This window comes from Lipotes vexillifer, unplaced genomic scaffold (genome assembly GCF_000442215.2).
Source record: "Lipotes vexillifer unplaced genomic scaffold, Lipotes_vexillifer_v1.1 scaffold351, whole genome shotgun sequence".
In the NCBI taxonomy this organism is placed as follows: domain Eukaryota; kingdom Metazoa; phylum Chordata; class Mammalia; order Artiodactyla; family Lipotidae; genus Lipotes; species Lipotes vexillifer.
In genome coordinates, this window is record NW_006787659.1 from 1,282,582 (window position 1) to 1,302,791 (window position 20,210).

Below are 20,210 nucleotides of genomic sequence, written 5' to 3' on the forward strand. Positions count from 1 at the left end.
GAATGAAATTTTGCCATTTGCAACAACATGGATGGATTTGGAGGGTATTATGCTTAGTGAAACAAGTCAGACAGAGAAAGACAGATACTGTATGGTATCACTTACATGTGAAATCTAAAAAATAAACTAGTGAATATAACAAAGAGACAGGCATAGAGAACAAACTAGTGGTTACCAGTGAGGAGAGGGAATGGGGGAGGGGCAAGATAGGAGTAGGAGGTTAAGAGGTACAAACTACTATGTATAAAATAAATAATCTACAAGGATATATTGTATAGCACAGGGAATATAGCTAATACTTTATAATAATTATAAATGGAATATAACCTTTAAAATTGTTAATCACTGTGTTGTACACCTGAAACTTAAGTAGTATTATACATCAACTGTATCTCAATAAAAAATGAAAAGAAATAGGAGTTTTAAAACATTTCCCTAATATTCACATTATTCCAAGTATACCTTCTTTTTTCTGCTCATTTATTCAATGAGACATTCTATTTTATGTTTTTAAATAGCTGTCATGGATGCACTGGTAGAAGATGATATCTGCATTCTGAATCATGAAAAAGCCCATAGGAGAGATACAGTGACTCCAGTCTCAATATATTCAGGAGATGAATCTGTTGCTTCACATTTTGCCCTTGTCACTGCATATGAAGACATCAAAAAACGACTTAAGGATTCAGAGAAAGAGAACTCTTTCTTAAAAAAAAGAATAAGAGTTTTGGAAGAAAAGGTAATTTATCTGTTTACATTCATTATGTTTGTGACTTAATAATTCAAAGCATTTGAAATTTTAAATATTTTTCTGCTCTGTCTTCCATGAGTACCAAATTTCTAAGGATAACTCACTGCTAATCTCAAAACCCTGGGCATTTACTTAGCCTACTGTGTTTCACTTATCATAGTCCTTGGTGAATATTTGCAGAATAGGATTAACAACATGAAGGGATTAAAGTTCAAATATTTTTCTTACCTCTTTTTTTCAGATTGCCTTCCTTCATAGCTGTATGTATTTTATTCAGGATTTTTTAATATGTGCAAAAAATTATATACCAACAAAGGAAAGAAGTGTCAAAGGAAGAATTTCCTGGAACATTGTTCTGATATGTTTAATAATGTTTTCGTCAGTACTAAAATTTTACCATGACTGACATCTTCTTTACCTCAACATTCTCCTTTGTTCTTGAACACACGTAATAAGAATGCATTTAACTGATGAATTAATGTCTTCTGTTTACACCTTTTAATGCAGAAACTGTTATAGAATACATAAGCAAGGTAGCTGATTCAATTATAAATCATCAGATCTACTTAGCTTATTGGGAAATCTTCCTCACTCATCCATTTATTGGGAAATCTTCCTCACGCATCCATTTATTTTTAAAGTTTAACTTAGTTCATTTTTCTTCAGATCATAGTTTATGATCCTTAGATCTCCAGTGTAGTGGTACGTTACAGACAGCAGCTTGCACAAAGGGGGAAGGAAATGATCGAGTTATAAAAACTTAAGGATAGGGCTTGGTAGAGTTTCACTCATTTGGAGGAAGTAAGAAAAGACTCAGTTGTAAAAATAATCAATTTCTTCGTATTCTTATGAATCTTCTTAATGACTATTAAATAAAATTGTGACATACTGGATAGAGTGACAAAAGGTAACATTTTGGAGCTTGTAGTTAGGTTTATTCTAAAAGTCAATAGAAAAATGTGATTTGGTATAAGTAACATTGGAAATATTTCTGTACTTTGTGACCAACAATCCTAATAATTTCTCTTCTGGAATAATATAGGACTTGAACTAACACGTCTATTCCCTAAAACATCAAGTACACACTAACTTGATACTTTTCTGATGATGGAAATTATCATGTGTGTGCTGGCTTGGAAACACATAAGCACTATGAAAGTGCTGTACTGTGTTTAGTTTGATGAATTAATATTATAAATAGTTACTACAAAGTATAAGATACTGATTAAGTAAAAGCCTGAAAGAAGAGTTTTAAAAGTATCTGTTCTGTACTTTTTACTTTCTTAATCAGTAAAGCTTAATTGTGTGGAAGTGAAATGTTCACTTAATTGTAGTCCAGGCTTTATTCCCTGCATTAGAGTAATTAAGGTAAGTCGTGCAGCCATAGAAGACTGACTTATTTTCTTATGTAGAATATCCTCTTAAGCCTTGTCTTCTAATTTTATACCATTAGCTTATAGGAGCTCGAAAGGATGAAGAAACAAGTTCTGTGGGACGAGAACAAGTAAATAAGGCCTACCATGCATATCGAGAGGTTTGCATTGACAGAGATAATTTGAAGAGCAAATTGGATAAAATGGTAAGTTGGTTTGAAAAGGATGGTATCTGTATGTTGTAAATGAGTTTTCTCCTTCAAGAGGTTAAAATTAGAAATGAGAGACACTTACACTTATTAGATAAAAAATTTGCATGGTCAAGGCAAAAATAGAAAATTTTGATAGGAATATTTGTAAGTTATTTCTATACAAAATAAGTACTCAATATGTAATGATGTTTAGGTCCTTTTTTTTTTTTTTTTTTTTTTTTAGGTCTTAAGTACATCTACCACCACTAACTTCTTTTGAAAAATCATGACTTAGTAGAGTTTATCACTGTTTTTTTTTTTAAAAAAGCCAGTGAATAATATGTCCTAAGTTAGAAAAAGAGATTAGTGAAAAACTGAGTTCATTTCCCACCTTGTTTTTCAAAGGCTAGAATCAGTTTTTTCAACATCTACCTGAAAATTAATATATAATACCAGCCTATAGATTTTATTGAATGTAATTTGGCATTTTCTCTACTTAACTAGAATAAAGACAACTCTGAATCTTTGAAAGTATTGAATGAACAGCTACAATCTAAAGAAGTAGAACTCCTCCAGCTGAGGACAGAGGTGGAAACTCAGCAGGGTAGGCCACTTAAACCTGTTATAATTATTCTAACGCAATTAATACATTTTTCCATTCCTGTGTTATATCCATGATCAGTTTGCTATATCTGTATCCTAAGGACTTATTTTTTAATTTTTAGGCTTATATTAATTGCTCTGCTTTTACAAAATATCAACTTTTAACTTTTCCTTGGATATAAATTGTACTTTTCCTAGAGAAAATTTGATGGTTTTTATTCAGGGTTAGTTTGCAGTGAAGTAGATGAAGAAAGGAGTAGAACCCCATCCTCTCCGAAGCCTCTTGCCCACTGCTAGACGCCCTGTCATTGAGTAGTTAGAGTTGCTTCCCCCCTGCCCCAATTTCTAAAGGTTGTTACAATGTGCAGATGAGATGCTATGTTGAAAAGTTAAGAATGGGAGATGTGGGTATTAGCCTGCTTCCATGCACATTCACTCTGATGAGACAAGCTGACGAGTAGGCCTCTGAGAGACCTTTTGATGGGAGGTTGAGGTGAGATCTCTCATGGCAGCTGACTGGGTCTTTTTCTATGTACAGAGCCTAAGGAACCAAGTCAAGGGTTAGTCCATATCCAGTGGTATTGAGTTTGTACAGTGGAATGTTTATGAATAAAATTGTTTGGAAGTTATGTTCTAGGCCTGATGGTCAAACTTTATACTTTCTAAAGGGACTAGATGGAGTGATGAGCTGAGTGAGCATCAGTTTACTCACTTCATTTAATTCTTATCACTCTTAACCTTGACGTATATAGATTATTCATCCATCTACAATATCAGCATATGCTTGATATGTGTTGTATATTTTAAAGTTTCAGGCTGACAAATTTGCTCTTTAACCTAAACCAAAAATCAGGGCTAGGGGTAATTAATACATTCTAAAATAAGATTGCTAGATTTCTTATTAGCATAGATACTTGAAAGTGATTACTGTTTTTCAGAAACTTAGTCATTGTTCATTATGTATATTGGTTTTTCTTTTAACCTGCATTTTATTAGCATAATCTTTTTCGAATTGCAACCAATGTAGAAGTCAGAAATAACAATTTTAATGTCCATCCTTTTTGTAGTGATAAGAAATTTAAATCCACCTTCATCCAACTGGGAGGTGGAAAAGTTGAGCTGTGACCTGAAGATCCATGGTTTGGAACAAGAACTGGAACTGATGAGGAAGGAATGTAGAGATCTCAAAATAGAGCTACAAAAAGCCAAACAAACGGTATTACAGAATTATTAAATTGAGAAATTCAGCATGCATATGTGTGCATCATATGTAGGATTTATAACTAAGTGTTAAATCATAGAGTTGACATAAATTATAACTACTTAGAGAGTCACATTATCTGAAAATTCACCTTTATCTTCCCCTTTAATCATTTTTGCTAAAATATGATAACTGTATACATTTAGCATAATCCCAGAATTATATGATTTTGTTGTTTAAAAGCTAATTTTTAAAAACCTTTTTAGTTTATTAATTTATTAAAGCTGTTCTTTCAGACTTCCTTTCCTTCATTTTCCTTAAGTCATTTTTTTCTCTGTAAAGTTTAAAGAGAACTCAGGTTTTAAGTTTCCCACTTCATTTAACGTAAAAATTTGATTAATTTAGACATGACAGGAGACTTGCTTTTAGAATTATTAAAACAAAACTTTACAGCATCCACCAATTCTCAGAAGTCTAATACTTTTGGAGCAACTTTAATTTTCAGCAAATAGCTGAGAATGCAAGAATTGGGGTTGGCGGAGCGGGAGGTGGGGGTGGGGAGCAAAACAAAAACCCTGCTTGAGCTGCTTAAGTGTGGTTAGCCTGAAGTCATCCACTGAAACACAAGTTGCCTCTCAGGTCCTCACCCAGAGTCTGTCTACTAATACAGTGATTCCTGAACAATGGGGTTGTGACCCGTGGAGGTCTGCTTATACAAGGATTGTTTTCAGTAAGTATACAGTCAGTCTTTGGTATCTGTGGGTTCCACATCTGTGGATCGAGGCCACCACAGGTTGTAGACTACGCTATCCGTTGTTGGTTGAATCCACGGATGCTGACCCGAGGATACAGAGGGACGACTGTGGGACTTGAACATACGCAGATTTTGGTACCCACTGCGGATCCTAGAACCAGTGTCCAATGGATAGGATACCGAGGGACAACTTTACATTGGGTTCAGAAAAGCTTGGATAAATGTTTTCAATGTCATGACAGTGCTGAGAATAAAAAGAAGGAATGATAGAGAAGCAGAGCAGTGTGGGAGCAATGCTCCAAACACAAAGTTTAAAATAGTTATTACAAGAAATTGAAAAGTTTAATAGTCTGGAGTTCAATAGCCATTATATACATTCTATACACTTATGTATTTCAAACTAAGGTAGCCACTTAGATAATTATTTCTTAGGTCAACATTTTGCCCATCTGAGTATCCAGCACTACTAAGGAGCTATGTCCCCACCCTAGGTTCTTTTGAGCAGCCACCATCTGAAAGAGGAGCTCCGCCCACGCTTCCTGACTGCCAGCCAGCACTCTGCCCTGAGTCCCAAGTGTCCTTAGATGAGCCGACAGGTCTCTCGTCTGTAATGTGGTCTTTACTGAAGGTGACCACTGGTTAAGAATGAGACAGGCATTAAGAATAATATAGCATCCTACCTTGGCCTTTACCCAGTGAAATCCTCTGAACTGGACAGTGAGAACTTGATTTGGAGCCCCCAGGCCTGATAAAGGGGAAACACCCACTATAAAAATTACTGTCACCTCCCATTAGAGAAAAAAAAAATTGTTTTTCCTACTTGACATCTGAAGTTGATTTTCCTAGCTTTGCACCCGTGATCATGTGCACAATTCCTTTAGCAGCTTCCAGCATCCTGTCCTGCAAGCCCAGTTGCCCGTAGCGCTTGAGAGGCTTCTTTTAAAAAGATGTGCTTGCAGGAAAAGATCTGCATCTTGAAGCTCTGAATTACAATTTTCAGTATATACTTTCTACTTGAAATGATTTGATAGCTTTTATAAATAATGGATATCTCCTTATAGAGTAGGAAGCAGAACCATGGAATCATAAAAACTTGGTTCATGATTGTGTTGCTTATTGTGACATTAGCAAACTCATTTAACTGAACTTTTTTTCTATAAACTTGACATTAAATATCTAAGCAGCATGGTGCCTAGTACATAGGGTATTCAATAAGTGAATGTGTTTCAAAAAATTTAATTAGGGTAATCCAGAAAAGCGCTTTAGAGGTGTATATGTGTTAATACAGTTCAGTTCTTATTATTTGTTTTCCACTAGGTGGTGCTAGAGGATAAATTTGCTTTTAGTTTAATTGATCTTTCACAAATCACAGAAACAGACTTGAAGGTAGAAGAAACTTTAGAAATCACTTGTTTTATTGCTGATGATGTTGCTTTATTGCTGAGACTAAGAAACTTTTAAGAGTTGACGGTGAGGTAAGGGAGGAATTTGTTTTTTGAAAAGGGGATTTAAGACACTGCCCCTTCTTCATAGGAATTTATTTGGCTGGAGGAGGGGAGATTTAAAGTCAAAAATGCTCACAACTAATATAGAGATATGAACCAGGGAAAGATGGAGTGGAAATTTATCAATTTATCAAGGGTTCCAAGTTTAAATCTTGGTACTGTGGGATGTGTACATTTCAGTCTTGTTTCAAAGGTGTTACTGGTCAGAGTCCTCTTGGATATGGGAGTCAAAGAGCAAGCTATGGAGAGAAAATTTATTTTCACAATCATCTTACTTATATCTACTGTAGCCATACTTACAAATATTTTTAAGATGGTACTTTCTGTGAAACATATTTTATAACACCTTCTGAAGTGTGAAATAGCATCCTACATGGACAGAATAGTGGGGCTTTGGGGGCTTTGCTTTTTTTTTTAAGTACTTAGTGAGCTCAGTTGATTGAGTGTTTGGTATTAATGAGGTCAAGGTTCCAGGGTCAGTTCCACTATGGGCCTTCTTTACTTTCTGTATCCTCCAGTTTTCCAGCCACTTATATTCAGAACAGTGGATCCTTTGAGAAAAACAGACACTAGGACTGAAGCATAGGAAACACTGGCTCAGTAAATGGAGTTGGTGTAGATGCCTAAGGTAGCCAATAACAGCCTCTTTAGAGATGCACAGTGTGCTGTGTGTACCAAAAAAAAAAAAAAAAAACAAGGAACGTTTCCATTGTGCATATAAGTATACACTAATTAAAATGTGTATTTTTATACAGAGAAACGAAAAATGACTTGATCTGATTCCTTCATTTCCTATGAGGAACAGGAAAGGAAAATGTCCAAGGTTATGTGCTTTGTTAGTGGTCAGACTTCCTCTGACTTGTGGGCCAGTTCTGTTTCCCCTCTCCACAGGGCTCCCTGAGATGCAACTAAATCATTTACAGTATTTAGTTGGTATTTTCTGAACAATCAGATCCAAAGACACTTTAACTTCTGTAGTACATTTTTTTTTTTTGCGATACGCAGGCCTCTCACTGCTGCGGCCCCTCCTGCTGCGGAGCACAGGCTCCGGACGCGCAGGCTCAGTGGCCATGGCTCACAGGCGCAGCCGCTCCGCGGCACGTGGGATCCTCCCGGACCGGGGCACGAACCTGCGTACCCTGCATCGGCAGGCGGACTCCCAACCACTGCGCCACCAGGGAAGCCCTCTGTAGTACATTTTGATATTTTACACTCCCAAACTCAGAGGACTCATGAAGTCCTTTTGTGGCTTTTTAGTGTTCCACTTTAAAAAATATCATTTAGATTATATAAATAAGAAATGGTAAAGTTAAATTTTGTTCTCTTAGTTTATACTGGCTATTTCTGCTAATGGAATTAGTACCCGTGGCAGTCATTTTTATTTGTTATAGACCCTGAATTGAATGCATTGCAAACAAGTGTGTTACAGAGTTATCTTAAATGTATTAAGTCCACTTTTAAATATCTTTTATAGGTTCTTTTTGTCATCTATAACCTAAACTACTAAAACTTGGAAGTATATAAGGACTTTATGAAGTCCTTTCCCTGTCATTTTCTTGTGGAAAGAAGAAATTTATGTTAATCTTTTAAAACAATAACCTGTTAAATTTTGGTACTTCTTTGTAATATCAAAAAGTGAAATACCAATAAACTTCCATTTTCTGGTGGAATTCACTCAGCTATACCTGAAGAAACAGTAATTTGATCAATTTGTTACCCTTTTTTGAATATAGATTTCAGATTGGTATCATCAGAAATACATTTTGTAAGACTCCAAGGTCTTTTATGTGAGAGCAAGTGTATTTTTTAAAGAAAATTAAAGCATTAATGACTTTAAATAATTGGAAATGATTTAGAAATATCTGGTATAGATTTGCAGTTATTTCATTAAAATTGAATATAAGATACTAGTTTTATGCTGTACAGTTACAGATGTATTCTGTAAAAGCTGAAGCACGTGTAGGGTAATAAAGTATTGAGAATGAATAGAAGGTAACAATTACAACTTTTAAACTGTTTTTTAAACAATGACAGTATCCATCTCAGGAAGACAATCTGAAGAGCAGAGATCTCCAAAGACTAAGCATTTCAAGGTATGAACATCCTTCAGCATTCAATAATAATACATTATATAACAATAATAATTATTCTGTAGGCCACTTTGTATAGGTACATAGATTTCTGTTATGACTTAACCTTAAAAACAGATTGACACTATTTGGGTACTGCATGTAATTTCTGATCACAATGTATTTATAAAAAATATTTAACTGTTCCTTAACAACAGGCTTGAACTTGAGCAGTAGAAAGGTGCATATTGTAATGCCTTAGATAAAATTTTTGAACATTCAGTAATATTTTAGATAGGACTTTAGGGAGCTAGTTGTGCAGAAGTATTCTGTAATCCTGATTTTTACATGAAGAATTATGCATTTCCATACACAGCAATATCACTTTGTCTTAAGGGCAAACTTGGACAGCCTTACTCTTTGATAATGACATGAATTTTAAGAGAACTATCCTCTTGGGGTAAGAATAAAAGTAGCTACCAGAGTTCATGTATGTCACTTCGGCCCTTTTTTTTCTCAAATATATATATCATTTTTATTTAAGTAACATAAGTGCATTGTTTTATTTGATAATTTTTGTTCTGCTATGTTAACATCCCCTCTCTCCATGGATGCTTCCACCCAGTGAAACATACTCATTTGACTTCATTGTTTGCTCGTTTGGCTTCCAAAATTTACTGAATTATCTCATATCTATTCTCCCTATCAAAAATCTAATGGAGAGAAATGCTCAGTTGAGGAAACAGTGTGAGGAAACATGGTGCAGCCCCTCTTCCTGTGTGAAGGGCCAGCAGTAAGTATTATAGGCGTCATGGGCCAGAGTCCTTATTGCAGCTTCTCAGCCCTGCCATTCAAACAGTAGTTCACTTACGCCTTCAACTTTCATCTAAATATACAGCAAGGAAGTTTTTCCTTTTTTTAAAACATGTGTCTAGTATAGCATCCATATGAATTATTTTTCCAAGGTGTCTTCTATGTCAGTTACCTTCTTTCTTCCTGTCAACATGGGTTTCCCCTTATTAATTTTTTTGTATTTGTCATTTTTATAAGCCTTCTTAAACCATTTTTGGAAAGAAGCATGTTAGAATCAGTAGGTCAAATAAAAGGGCTTATATAGTTTATTAGAAGTACATGGTATAGAACAGGGCTTCTGCTTCCATTCATGGGCAGTGTTACATAATTTGGGTCACTTCTTTTGAGAATAACTTGAAAAGTTGTCCACCACCCACCAAAAGATGTGTGTTTGAAGGCATCATATAACTAAAAAGATAGTGAAGGATCTCTAGGCCAGGATTTGGAGGAGGAGGAAGGCCCCAAGAGATGAGTCTGGTTTCTGAGGCTGAGAACTGTAATTGTGGCTTTGAAGTACAGTTTTGAATTCTCTAAAGCTCAGTATCAAATTCAGGATATCAACTGAGAGAAAAAGATTTTAGAATGAATTAAGTTCAGTCTAAGAGTTTCTGTATGTTAAAGAACTGTGTAATTAAAGCGGGTCCTAATGGCTCCCCAGTGCTCAAGTACGTTTCTGTGTTTGCAGACCCATAGCAGTGTGGATTGCAGAACTGATTAGCTCTCCCTCTTCTGGTTAGCAAATAGAAAACTAATAACCAAACTTGTAGCTTACCCTTGGTAAACTTTATATCATGCATTTTTATGTTAGCCTCATTCCTGACTGCATTTTATCTTGTTTTTCCTTTACCTTATCATTTATACCTATTTACAGTTTATAGTCCTGTGTTTTATTAGTCTTTAAGTTACGTCATCCACTTCTAAATGGAACAATTCAGATGATAAATTAAGTTTACTATATTAGAAAAGTACATAGGAATGTTTCCATAAAACCATTAACTAAAAGTTCAGGTATTTTTAAGGATGATTTTCCAGTTATTTGGAAAACTCCCCTTTTTGGAACACCTCCTTTTTTGCATTTCCTCCATCATATTGCCAGGGGAACAAGGTGGTACCATATTGTTTCCTGAGTGAACATTTTAATTACTGGAGGCCTTTTATATGTTCCTCATTGTATACAGTATCATTTAACAATAACAGCCCTGCCCATCAGAAACTTGGCCAATGTCCTGCCAGTGTCTAGTTGGGGTTACCTTTATGTTGTTGCCTTCAGTTCTTAAGCCAGATCTAGGTATGGGGTAACTTCTTCAGATGCAAATTCTTAGTTTAGAAAATAGGGATTAGGTTAGTGTTTTTCACACTGTGCTGTGTTGCCTTAGTTGATCATGAAATTTTGTGAGTTAAGACAAGCATTTTAAAAATAAGAAATAAAACAGAATAGAACATAACAGAATATGGGTTGCAGTGTAAAATGATTGCCTGCTGTGCCTTACAATTAAAAATATTTGAAAGATGCTTGTTTGAAGAAATCACAGTTGTCAAGATATACATTTCAAAGTCTCTAGTTCTTGGCTAAGACTATCCCATACTTTCATTTTAATTCCTCTGGGGAATGTAATAGTTCAATAAATTTTCAAAAGCTAGAGAAAAATAGGGCTGAAGTAAAAAAAAACAAAATCAAGTAGATTTTTCTTATACAAGGAACATTCAGTATTAAAGAGTTGAACGTACAGTGTCAGTTAAGAAAACTGAGCTTTTACACAGTTTTTACCATGTGAGCTGGACATGTGCCCCCTTGTTGAGATGTGGATAAGCAGGTTTCATTACGTTTAAAATTTAGAGGTGTGGAATTTTATACGGGACGAAGAAGGTTGTGTTGGAAGTCAGTAGTTGGCAAATGTGATGAAGCTGAAGGTTACGATGATTTGAAAAATGTTACCCACAGAGGGCAGCAGTCAGTCACAGGACTGGATAGCTGAAAGGCAGCTTTGAACAGCAGCTTGTTAAGAGTCAGGAAGTTCTCCTGCACCTGCTTCCTTGTGTGTGAAGTGAGCTCCCAGGTTGCCGCGTTTGTGTGAGAACCAGGTGAGGTGCCTGTCTAGCACGTAGTACATGCTCAACCACCATTATCTTTTTGTCTCATCTGTCTTATTTCTTAGGGTTTTCATTTGGGGTGCTTTGGTGTTGCATCTCAGTGTTCAGGTAGTTTTATGAGTTCTTTGTACACAACTATATATATCATTAGGATTTTGCTTGTATGGTATTTAAAGCAAAATTTAACTAATTTATATTCCCAGCTGGTGGGAGGTAGAAGGGGAACAGTTTATAGGCTCAAAAATACCTGGATAAGTAAAGGTTAGCTGGAGCTCTGCTAAAGATGTGTGGAAGACAGCTGTCCAGTCTTACTTAAGCAATGATTTGTTCAAGTAGAATTTAAAAAATTTTAACACACTGAAGACTATAGCACTTTAATATAAATGAAGTGTAAAGTAACTGCCATTACTTTGTTATCCACAAGAGGGAGAGCTTATACTTAGTGATAATTTTAGTTTTTTATATCTGTAGTTTTCAATTCAGGTGACATTAAGGGCAAAAGAAAAAGATTAGACATATGTTAAACTAGGTGACCTAGTTTTTGGTGTCACCTAATTTATAAGCAGTCTTCATTAAATTGAATTGGAAAGTGTGTATTAGTGCTGCATTAACACCTCTATTATAATTTTCTCTTATTTTATATGGATAGCTATTTTGAATGATGAAATGTTTGATATTCCAGTATCCAAACACTGTCTTGAGTACTGTATTTGCTTTTCTCCAAGTCAGGTACTGATTTAGTCTCAAACCACTGTTTTTAATCTGTATGATTCATATCATGACTATCTGCATGAATTAGCACATGTACAGTATTTACACTTAGCTGCTACATAATGTGAGTAACTCTTTTTGGGAAGCATGCTGAATGCCCAGAGTTGCACCAAGGAACCAGACTCTTAACACTTCAGACAGTTCCTATGTGAGACACTCACTGTAGCACACGGCTCAGATGTTGACTGCCGAAGCAGAGCTGGTTAACTAATTTTTGTGAAGTAATTATTTCACACCTATCAAAAACCTGCAAAAATCCCTGTGTTTTTTAATAGACTACTGGTTAACAAATGACGTTACAACAGATTAAAACAAGTAGATTTTTCTCAAAAGCAGTATAAAGTTTATTCTCTTGCTCGTATTGAAAGAATTATAGTCTGAGTGGAATGGGAATATTTTGACAAAAAAGGAATGTCATAATTCAAAATAACTGTTTTTGAATATATCTGTTGTTTCCGTAATTAGAATAAGATATTAGATTTAGATATGAAGAGTGTTATCCTTGTAGTTTGTTTAAAGGTTTTTGTTTATAGCTAGACAAAAATTGAAGCATGACGTGACATGTTTGTTTAATTTGATTTCATTATTACTAAAATTACACTAATATCTTTAAGAGGCAGTAGGGGTTGTTTGAACATTATGAGATCAGTTGTTCTTATATATGTGTTGAAGATTTTGATTTATTTAGTTGGCAACTAAGAACCTAAAAACAATCATGAATATGCAAATAAGAATGCTTAATGGAAGATGAAACTCAATAAAATTAGGTTTAAAATAACTGATTTATAACTTCTCAGATAATTGAGGCAAAATACTTTTAATTATGAGAGGTATTTGTGAAGTTTTTACTTCTGTTTCATATAATCCTCTCTCCAGCTCCTTTTCCCTTACCAGGAAATCAGCTGGCTCTTCATGTCTTGTGCTGTCATGTCACATTGGTTTAGAACCAACAACATGAGACAGCCCAGTCAAACATAAAAGACTGGAATGCATGAAACCTAAATTTCATTTTAATGTGGGCTTCGGTGTACATTCAGAATTGATAACAGCATTTCAATTCACAACATCAGAACAGAATAATCAAAAGATAAATACAAATTTAAAATCCATCCATGAATGAATGTCACTTTATTCTTTCTTTTTTTTTTTTTTTTTTTTTTTTTTTCAGCGGCCATGACTCACAGGCCCAGCCGCTCAGCAGCATGTGGGATCTTCCCGGACCGGGGCACGAACCCATGTCCCCTGCATCAGCAGGCAGACTCAACCACTGCACCACCAGGGAGGCCCTATTCTTGATCAGATTTGCAAGTCAAGACCATATTCCTTACTATTAAATATATTAACGCCACTGCACATCGTAGGCTATCATAAAATCTCAGTCCTGAGAACTATTAAACTCGTTGGTTAGAATACTTTTTATAATACCCTTCTGTTTAATATAGTTCAGTTAATTGATAAAAATTAGGTCAGTGTTATTGTGAATAAGATTTTTTCACTTGTTATAATGCTCTATTTAAATATTTTAATTATTTAATGAGGACGTGTTATTTAATTTGTATTATTTCACAACAATTTGAGCAGAAATGCAGATAAGCTCATTTCTATTTTAAAGTTATTCCCTTCTCTCCACCGAGAATAATACCCATTAACTTTTTTTTTTTAAACCCTGTATTTCAGTGATAATATGCAAAGTGCATACTGGGAACTGAAGAGAGAAATGTCTAATTTACATCTGGTGACTCAAGTACAAGCTGAACTGCTAAGAAAGCTGAAAACCCCAACTGCAATCAAGAAAGGCAAGTCAGGGTTTGCCGGAAACCACTGATTCCAGCCAAACTGCTCAAAGAGCAACTTTATCGTATCTTATCGAAATCTCATCAAATGAGTTTGATAAGCCAAAGTATATGTAGTCTATTCACAGCCACCCATTCTCTGCTCTGGCTTCAGCCTCATACTGGTCAACTTCACACATAAAGGTGTTGCTGATGTGTGTTTCTTCAGTACTGTATTCTTTTCCCCTTGTGGCTTTTTTCTCAGCCAAGTGTTGCTTATGTGTTCAAGGCTGAGGTGTTAAGTTTGCTCTAGTTGACCTACCACAACTACTTCATATATTAAAAAAAAAAAAAAAAAAAAAGACACCAGAAGCTACTTTCATTCCAGTGCTACAGAATATACCAAAGACGTAGCTCTTTAAATTGTTTTTAAAGAGAGAACTCTGATTCGTTATTCGGTTATTTTCATTTTTTGTAAACTTAATTTTTCTTTCCTTAAAGGATAGATTGTTTTGAATAGAGACTAGATGCTATATTCACTTAGCCCTTTCAACCAAACAAAAATTTTCATTGCTTTGCATATTTAACTGCTTGGCTGGTTAAACCTTTTCTTGAGTTTTGTGTTAACTAGTAGTGGCTACTTTGCCAAAGCTATTTCTATACTGAGAAAAATCAGTGCATTTGTACCTTTTATTACGTAATGATTGTATTCCTGTAAAGTTGTGTAATGTAAATTTGAATGCTGTAAACTTTATTTTTAAAGGAATGAGATGTGACTTTTTATTTTTTAAAAAATCATTAATTTAAAATTGTCATTTGCACCTCAAATTGTCCCTAAAGAGGGCACAAGAGATTTTATAAATAGTTCTCCTCAGAAACGTTTCCTGTGGGGTGGGGGACGTTGCACGTTGGGACAGAAAGCTAAATTCAGATTGCCTTTCCGTTTCTAGGGTTAGTTACTTATGAACCAGGCAAAACAATAAGGTACTTTGGCACGCCCCGACTTAGTTTACGGTTCATTTTGTCCTCAGGTTTTCCAGTGGCCAGGGTTACATATGAGACAACTTTAAGTTGATGGTAGAAATAAGACCTCTCTTAAACGAGACTCATGGAGTAATTTTTCAGTGAGCCTCTTATATACTAAATAGAACTTCCAAAAAATAATTAAGGAGAAATGCTCTCTACTCATTTGGAAATGCTTATTGTCGTGTCCCTTCTGAGCTGGTGAATGATCAGTCTTTGCCTGCTTTTAACCGTAAGTTTCTAGCATGTTTCCTACGACAGTGCCAGGCCTGGGGCCACCACTTGCCACAAAGAATTGAGTGCTTTGCGGAGTGGACAGAGATAAGCCCAGGTCACCTTTTCTCTAGACCCACACGTCACCCTGTCCAGAAGCTGAGCACTGTCACCTCCTCCCAAGAAAAGGGGCAGTGAGCTTATTTTTTAATGTGGTTCAGTTTCTTTCTCCTTTAAAACTAGAGTCAGGCCTTGGTGGCACTTGGTATCCGTCCAGAGGGAGGGAAGCACACCCTTGCTTTGTGTTGTCTGTGGCTGAACAGCAGCTGGAGAGCCGTCTGTTTTCTAAGCCACTACATGTTACTAAACTCATTTTTTTTTGCTTATTTACATTTACCATTACATATATTTGACAAGAAATGAGATGATTTTATAGCTTTTAATTTAAATTGTTTTATCCATAAAAGCCTTTAATATATATCAAATTTCAGTTGGGTCTCACCAATTCACAATGTAGTTATTTCTGGAAAAATGTACTTTTGGATCACCTATGGAAAACAGATTTGACTAAGCTAAGGAATATTATATCTAACAAAATTATTAAAACTTAAGAACAGCTTTCTTAGTCTCCACTGACACACAAACATTCTGCAAGCCTTCTCTAGCCATATTAAGAGCCAGGAACAGGGTCTTTACTTGTATTTTAAGTGAATTGGTTTCCAGCTTTTTAAAATATGAATTTCCTCGTGTTCACTATGATATGGGCGGGACAAGATTCCTGTGTCCATTTTGCAGACGAGAGAAGTGACACCTGGAGCAGTCGAGTGTCACCCTGTCAGTAAATAGTGGATCCGGGATTAGAACTGAGATCATCTGTCAACTTCAAGTCACGCTGCCACAGTGATCACACTAACTTGGAAATGTCCATTTCCAGTTCTAGAATCAACCAAATTAACTAAGTGTTTGTTTACTGTTTTATGATCATAAATACCAGGACAGCTGATGCTTAGCTTGTGCTTTCTTTTCAGCTTGTGCCCCAGCAGGATGCATGGAAGACCTCGGGAAAGACAGCACAAAACTGCACTTGATGAATTTTACTGCAACATACAAAAGACAGGCCCCTCTCTCACCAAACGGCAAAACTCTTTGTCATGCCACGTCTTCCCCTTTACCAGGAGATGCAAAGGTTTTATCAGAGAAAGCAGCTCTCCAGTCATGGACAGATCATGAGCGATCCATTCCTCACGATGGCACAGACTTTCAGGAACACAATTCTTATGGCAGAAATTCTCTGGAAGATAATTCTTGGGTATTCCCAAGCCCTCCTAAATCAAGTGAGACAACATTTGGGGAAACTAAAAATAAACCTTTGCCTTTACCCAACCTGCCACCACTGCATTACTTGGATCAACATAATCAAAACTGCCATTATAAAAATTAATTATGAAGAGATTTATGATGTTCTCACGAGGTTGCTGTATCTCCCTCAGTGGTTTTCTTGGGAAATCATTAAACTGAAAGCAGATTTTGATTAAACTTTTGCAGAGTTCTTCAGTATTTACATTTGAACATAATGTACCATATTATGTAGTTGATTTTTCAGTATGAAAGAACACCCTCCAGCTCCATATTCTGGCTAAGAATCAGATATGTGTTACTAATTAATAAACCTAAGGTGTTTCACAATGACAACTCTACCTTTGATGATAATTGTACATTTCTGCCCGTCACATGAAGAATGGAATTGAAAGTTTTCAGACACGGTTTTACAAAGCATGTGAAATGCCTAACTCACTCATAAAAATAAAGGAGACCATTGTATCAGAGAAAAAGCATGTTAAGTTGCTTTAAGTTGCATAAAGGAGTAAAATGGCAATGTGACTTAGGTTATATTTCTGCTGACCTTATAACACGTAAGGATAAGGAAATTACAGTGGAACAATATTATCTGGGTTATTGCATCTATGTGTGCTATTGTGTCTCAAAGTATAAGATTTAAAGTCATTTTATAATCACGATGTTGATAAAATTTAAAGTACAATTTGGATTTTAAGACTTGAAATGATCTGCTCGTTGAAGCCAACTCTGTCCTGGTACATCCATCCCTCAAGTCTTAATTGAAAAAAAATGATGAAATAGTTGAAAAACCATGTGGTGTGTGAATAAACTATTACAGTCATATACATTATCCAGTTAGAAGTAGGAATAGTATCACAAAGGCTTCAGTCTAATCTGTCCTTCAGTGCTATAGTGAAAATCCCAATGGGTGTGTAACTATAAAGCCGTTTTCTTCAAAGGGTCTACACCTGCTTGTTACGTATTGCAGCTTATTAACTGGTTAAACTTTGTTTTGAAATGTAATGATTTTACTTATTGAGAAAGTGGTTTTTAATTAATTAGAAATTAGAATCCTAGAAACCAAATTCTGTGCTGTATTGATACATGATAATAGTATAATCATGAAATGTCCCCCAACGCTTTGATTCTAAGAGCCTATCATTTACAAACAAGTAACAAGGATGGCTTCATATGGAAATTTCTCTGTATTCTTTCAGGGTGGTGGTATTAAGAATATTAGTAATGTATGTCTCCGTTCCTACATCTTTTGCCTGAGATAAAGTGTTTCATGTAGAAGGCCTTTATCCTTTTTGATAGACAGTTGCAAACACCTTGGACTCAAAAGAATATTTCAAATCTCTTCTACATTAAGTGAATAGCATACATATATAAACAGTGTTCACCATTCACCAGATATTTGTCTTTCTATTATCTTACTCACTTATTCAAGCTTGTCTGTGATTAATGGAGTTGGTGTCAGATGCTGGAATTTATTCTGACCAATGAACATGGCTGACTCGAGGGAGTACAATCTCCTGCCAAGTAATAGAACAAAACCCAATATGCATAAAACAAATACAAGACTCCAGGCTTTAGCTGAAGGAAGCAACTACCTGTGTAATAAAACAAAGCAGCAGAAACTATTTGTCATGTGGCTGCATAGGCTGTACATTATATCTAATCTCTAATGTAGCTTACTGGTTTACCTTTTTTAAAACCAAGATTGAGCATTTTCCTCTGTAAAGAAAATAAGTCATATGACATAATGGCTTGATTAATGTTTTGAACAATGCCAAGACATTACTTAAAATAAATTATTTTTGTTTGAAATTGAAGTGGAAATATTGTCCTTGCCTAAATATTCCAGGGTCATGTACTAATTATAGGTTGTTAATCTGATTCATGTAACAGACATTTGTCTTGTTAAACCAACTTCTGAATGGAGACAATGCTTTTGCATCTAAACAATAGGGTAGCTATCAAACAGGTATGCTAGATGTTCTTGACAGTTTAAAGTGCTAAACAAATGATGTAAAACTATTTAGGAAAGGGTAACCAAAAGAAATTTTCCCAGTCATAAATTTTTAAATGTATTTTATGATCATTTCTGTTATTGGTAAGATTCAAAGAGAAGTGAGAGAATGGCCCATCTGTAGCTTATTTAAAATGGAAAATTTTGTTGACTTGTTTCATACTAGTTGAAGCTTGCTCCAAAGGACTTCCCTTGAAAATTTCTTTAACCTCCAGATTTTCATAAGGATAACCCAATTCAGCACATCCATAACTCAACAGAGTGAAAAGAACACGGATAACAACAACAAAAGCCTCTCAGTCCTCCCCATTAGCTAAAATAGAAGTTACATCTTCTCTAAAATGAAACTGAGATTCTGGTAAAATGGAACCTAATTCATAACTAGAGCAGGGATGTACCTCTGTGGAACACAAGAACCAAAGTAGAGGGGAGAGTTCAGGCTTCAAGCACTAAAGGACTGAATCCTGTGAAAACAGCCATGGTCTCATGCAGAAACGCTGTCTGGAGAAGGCAGATCGTACGGGTAGATCTGTGGCCTGTAACTGAACAGGAGAGGGTCAGCAGAGGTGCAGGGGTGCCAGCCAGAGGAAGAGCCGAGTGGACGGGGATGGATTCCCCAGAGAACCATGCATGCAGTGGACATTTTTATACTCTAACCTAGTCTGTTTAGCACTTGTGGGGAAGCAACATCTACATAGATGAATTTTCCACATAAAAATGAAGCTGGCCGCTCTAATTCTAATTAAAATTATAAAATAACCACAAGTTGTATATTTTTAGTAGCTTTTTAATTAACCATTTTGCCCTTTCTTCACTTAAGTCATTAAAAACAAATTCCTGTGCTCTAGGAAATCAAAAGGCCCCCAGAGGAGCGTGGGCTTGTTTACCGCCATGCCCTGTGGTCTCTGTGGCTGTATCTGCTTTGCTTGTCTGCTCCTGTTGTCTCCCTCTTGATCTGTATACCTGGAAAATGTGGTCTCTCTGGGTTTCAAGTAAGAGTCAGGTAGTTCCTTTGAGTGGTCTACTCAAGAGCAAAGTGTGGAACTTGAACATCGCATGGTTCTTTAGGGTCCTATTTACTTTTAACTCGATGGCCTAAGTTAAATCTTGTCCTAGTAGGCAGGAATTTCTATTTGTGATTTTAATAAAAATTATGTAAATACATAAAAATTTTACTTACCTGGAAACTAGCTGCAATGGCTATGGTGAAGAGTTAACAGCTCATAGGAAAAAAAGCAACCTTTAATATAAAAGCTGAACCTGGGATCAAATTATTACATCGGGACAGAAAGTTTTTACACTAGTTCCTGAAACCACTACTATGTTACAAAATGGTCATTCATCCTTATAAAGACTTTTTTAAAGATTAAAATATTTTCAGTAGCAGAATTAACAGGTCAAGGAATGCTACTACATTTTAGGAAATCTTCTATTAAAGATGTAAGTAAAACTAATTCATGCACAAGCAGTTATTTCCGCATCTATGTTTCCAAATAAGCCTTTACTTCTACTAATAACCATTAAAGCACATTTACCACATACAAGACTCCAAGTATGTCCAAGTACATACTCTACTTACCTACTCAGTTAATCCTCAGTGGTGGAGCCAGGTTCATGACCATCCTGCTATACTGCCAAGTTATTAACTCCTTTGAAGGCTGTCCATTCCTG

The 20,210-nt window shown here is 35.6% G+C and overlaps 1 protein-coding gene across 1 annotated transcript; it reads left to right on the top strand.

Moving 5' to 3' along the window:
• Positions 1-523: 523 nt before the first annotated feature.
• AZI2 (5-azacytidine induced 2) lies at positions 524-16,610 on the top strand. Its single transcript, XM_007460461.1, has 7 exons — positions 524-739; positions 2,205-2,330; positions 2,820-2,919; positions 3,986-4,134; positions 8,413-8,471; positions 13,839-13,957; positions 16,198-16,610. The coding sequence occupies exons 1-7, from the start codon at positions 524-526 to the stop codon at positions 16,608-16,610; spliced, it is 1,182 nt and encodes a 393-aa protein (XP_007460523.1).
• Positions 16,611-20,210: the final 3,600 nt, after the last annotated feature.

Coding starts and splice junctions, on each gene's coding strand:
- AZI2 (XM_007460461.1), top strand. CDS start 524: ATGGATGCACTGGTAGAAGATGATATCTGCATTCTGAATCATGAAAAA. Junction 2,331..2,819: donor AGAGCAAATTGGATAAAATG/GTAAGTTGGTTT, acceptor CTACTTAACTAG/AATAAAGACAACTCTGAATC. Junction 13,958..16,197: donor CCCAACTGCAATCAAGAAAG/GCAAGTCAGGGT, acceptor CTTTCTTTTCAG/CTTGTGCCCCAGCAGGATGC.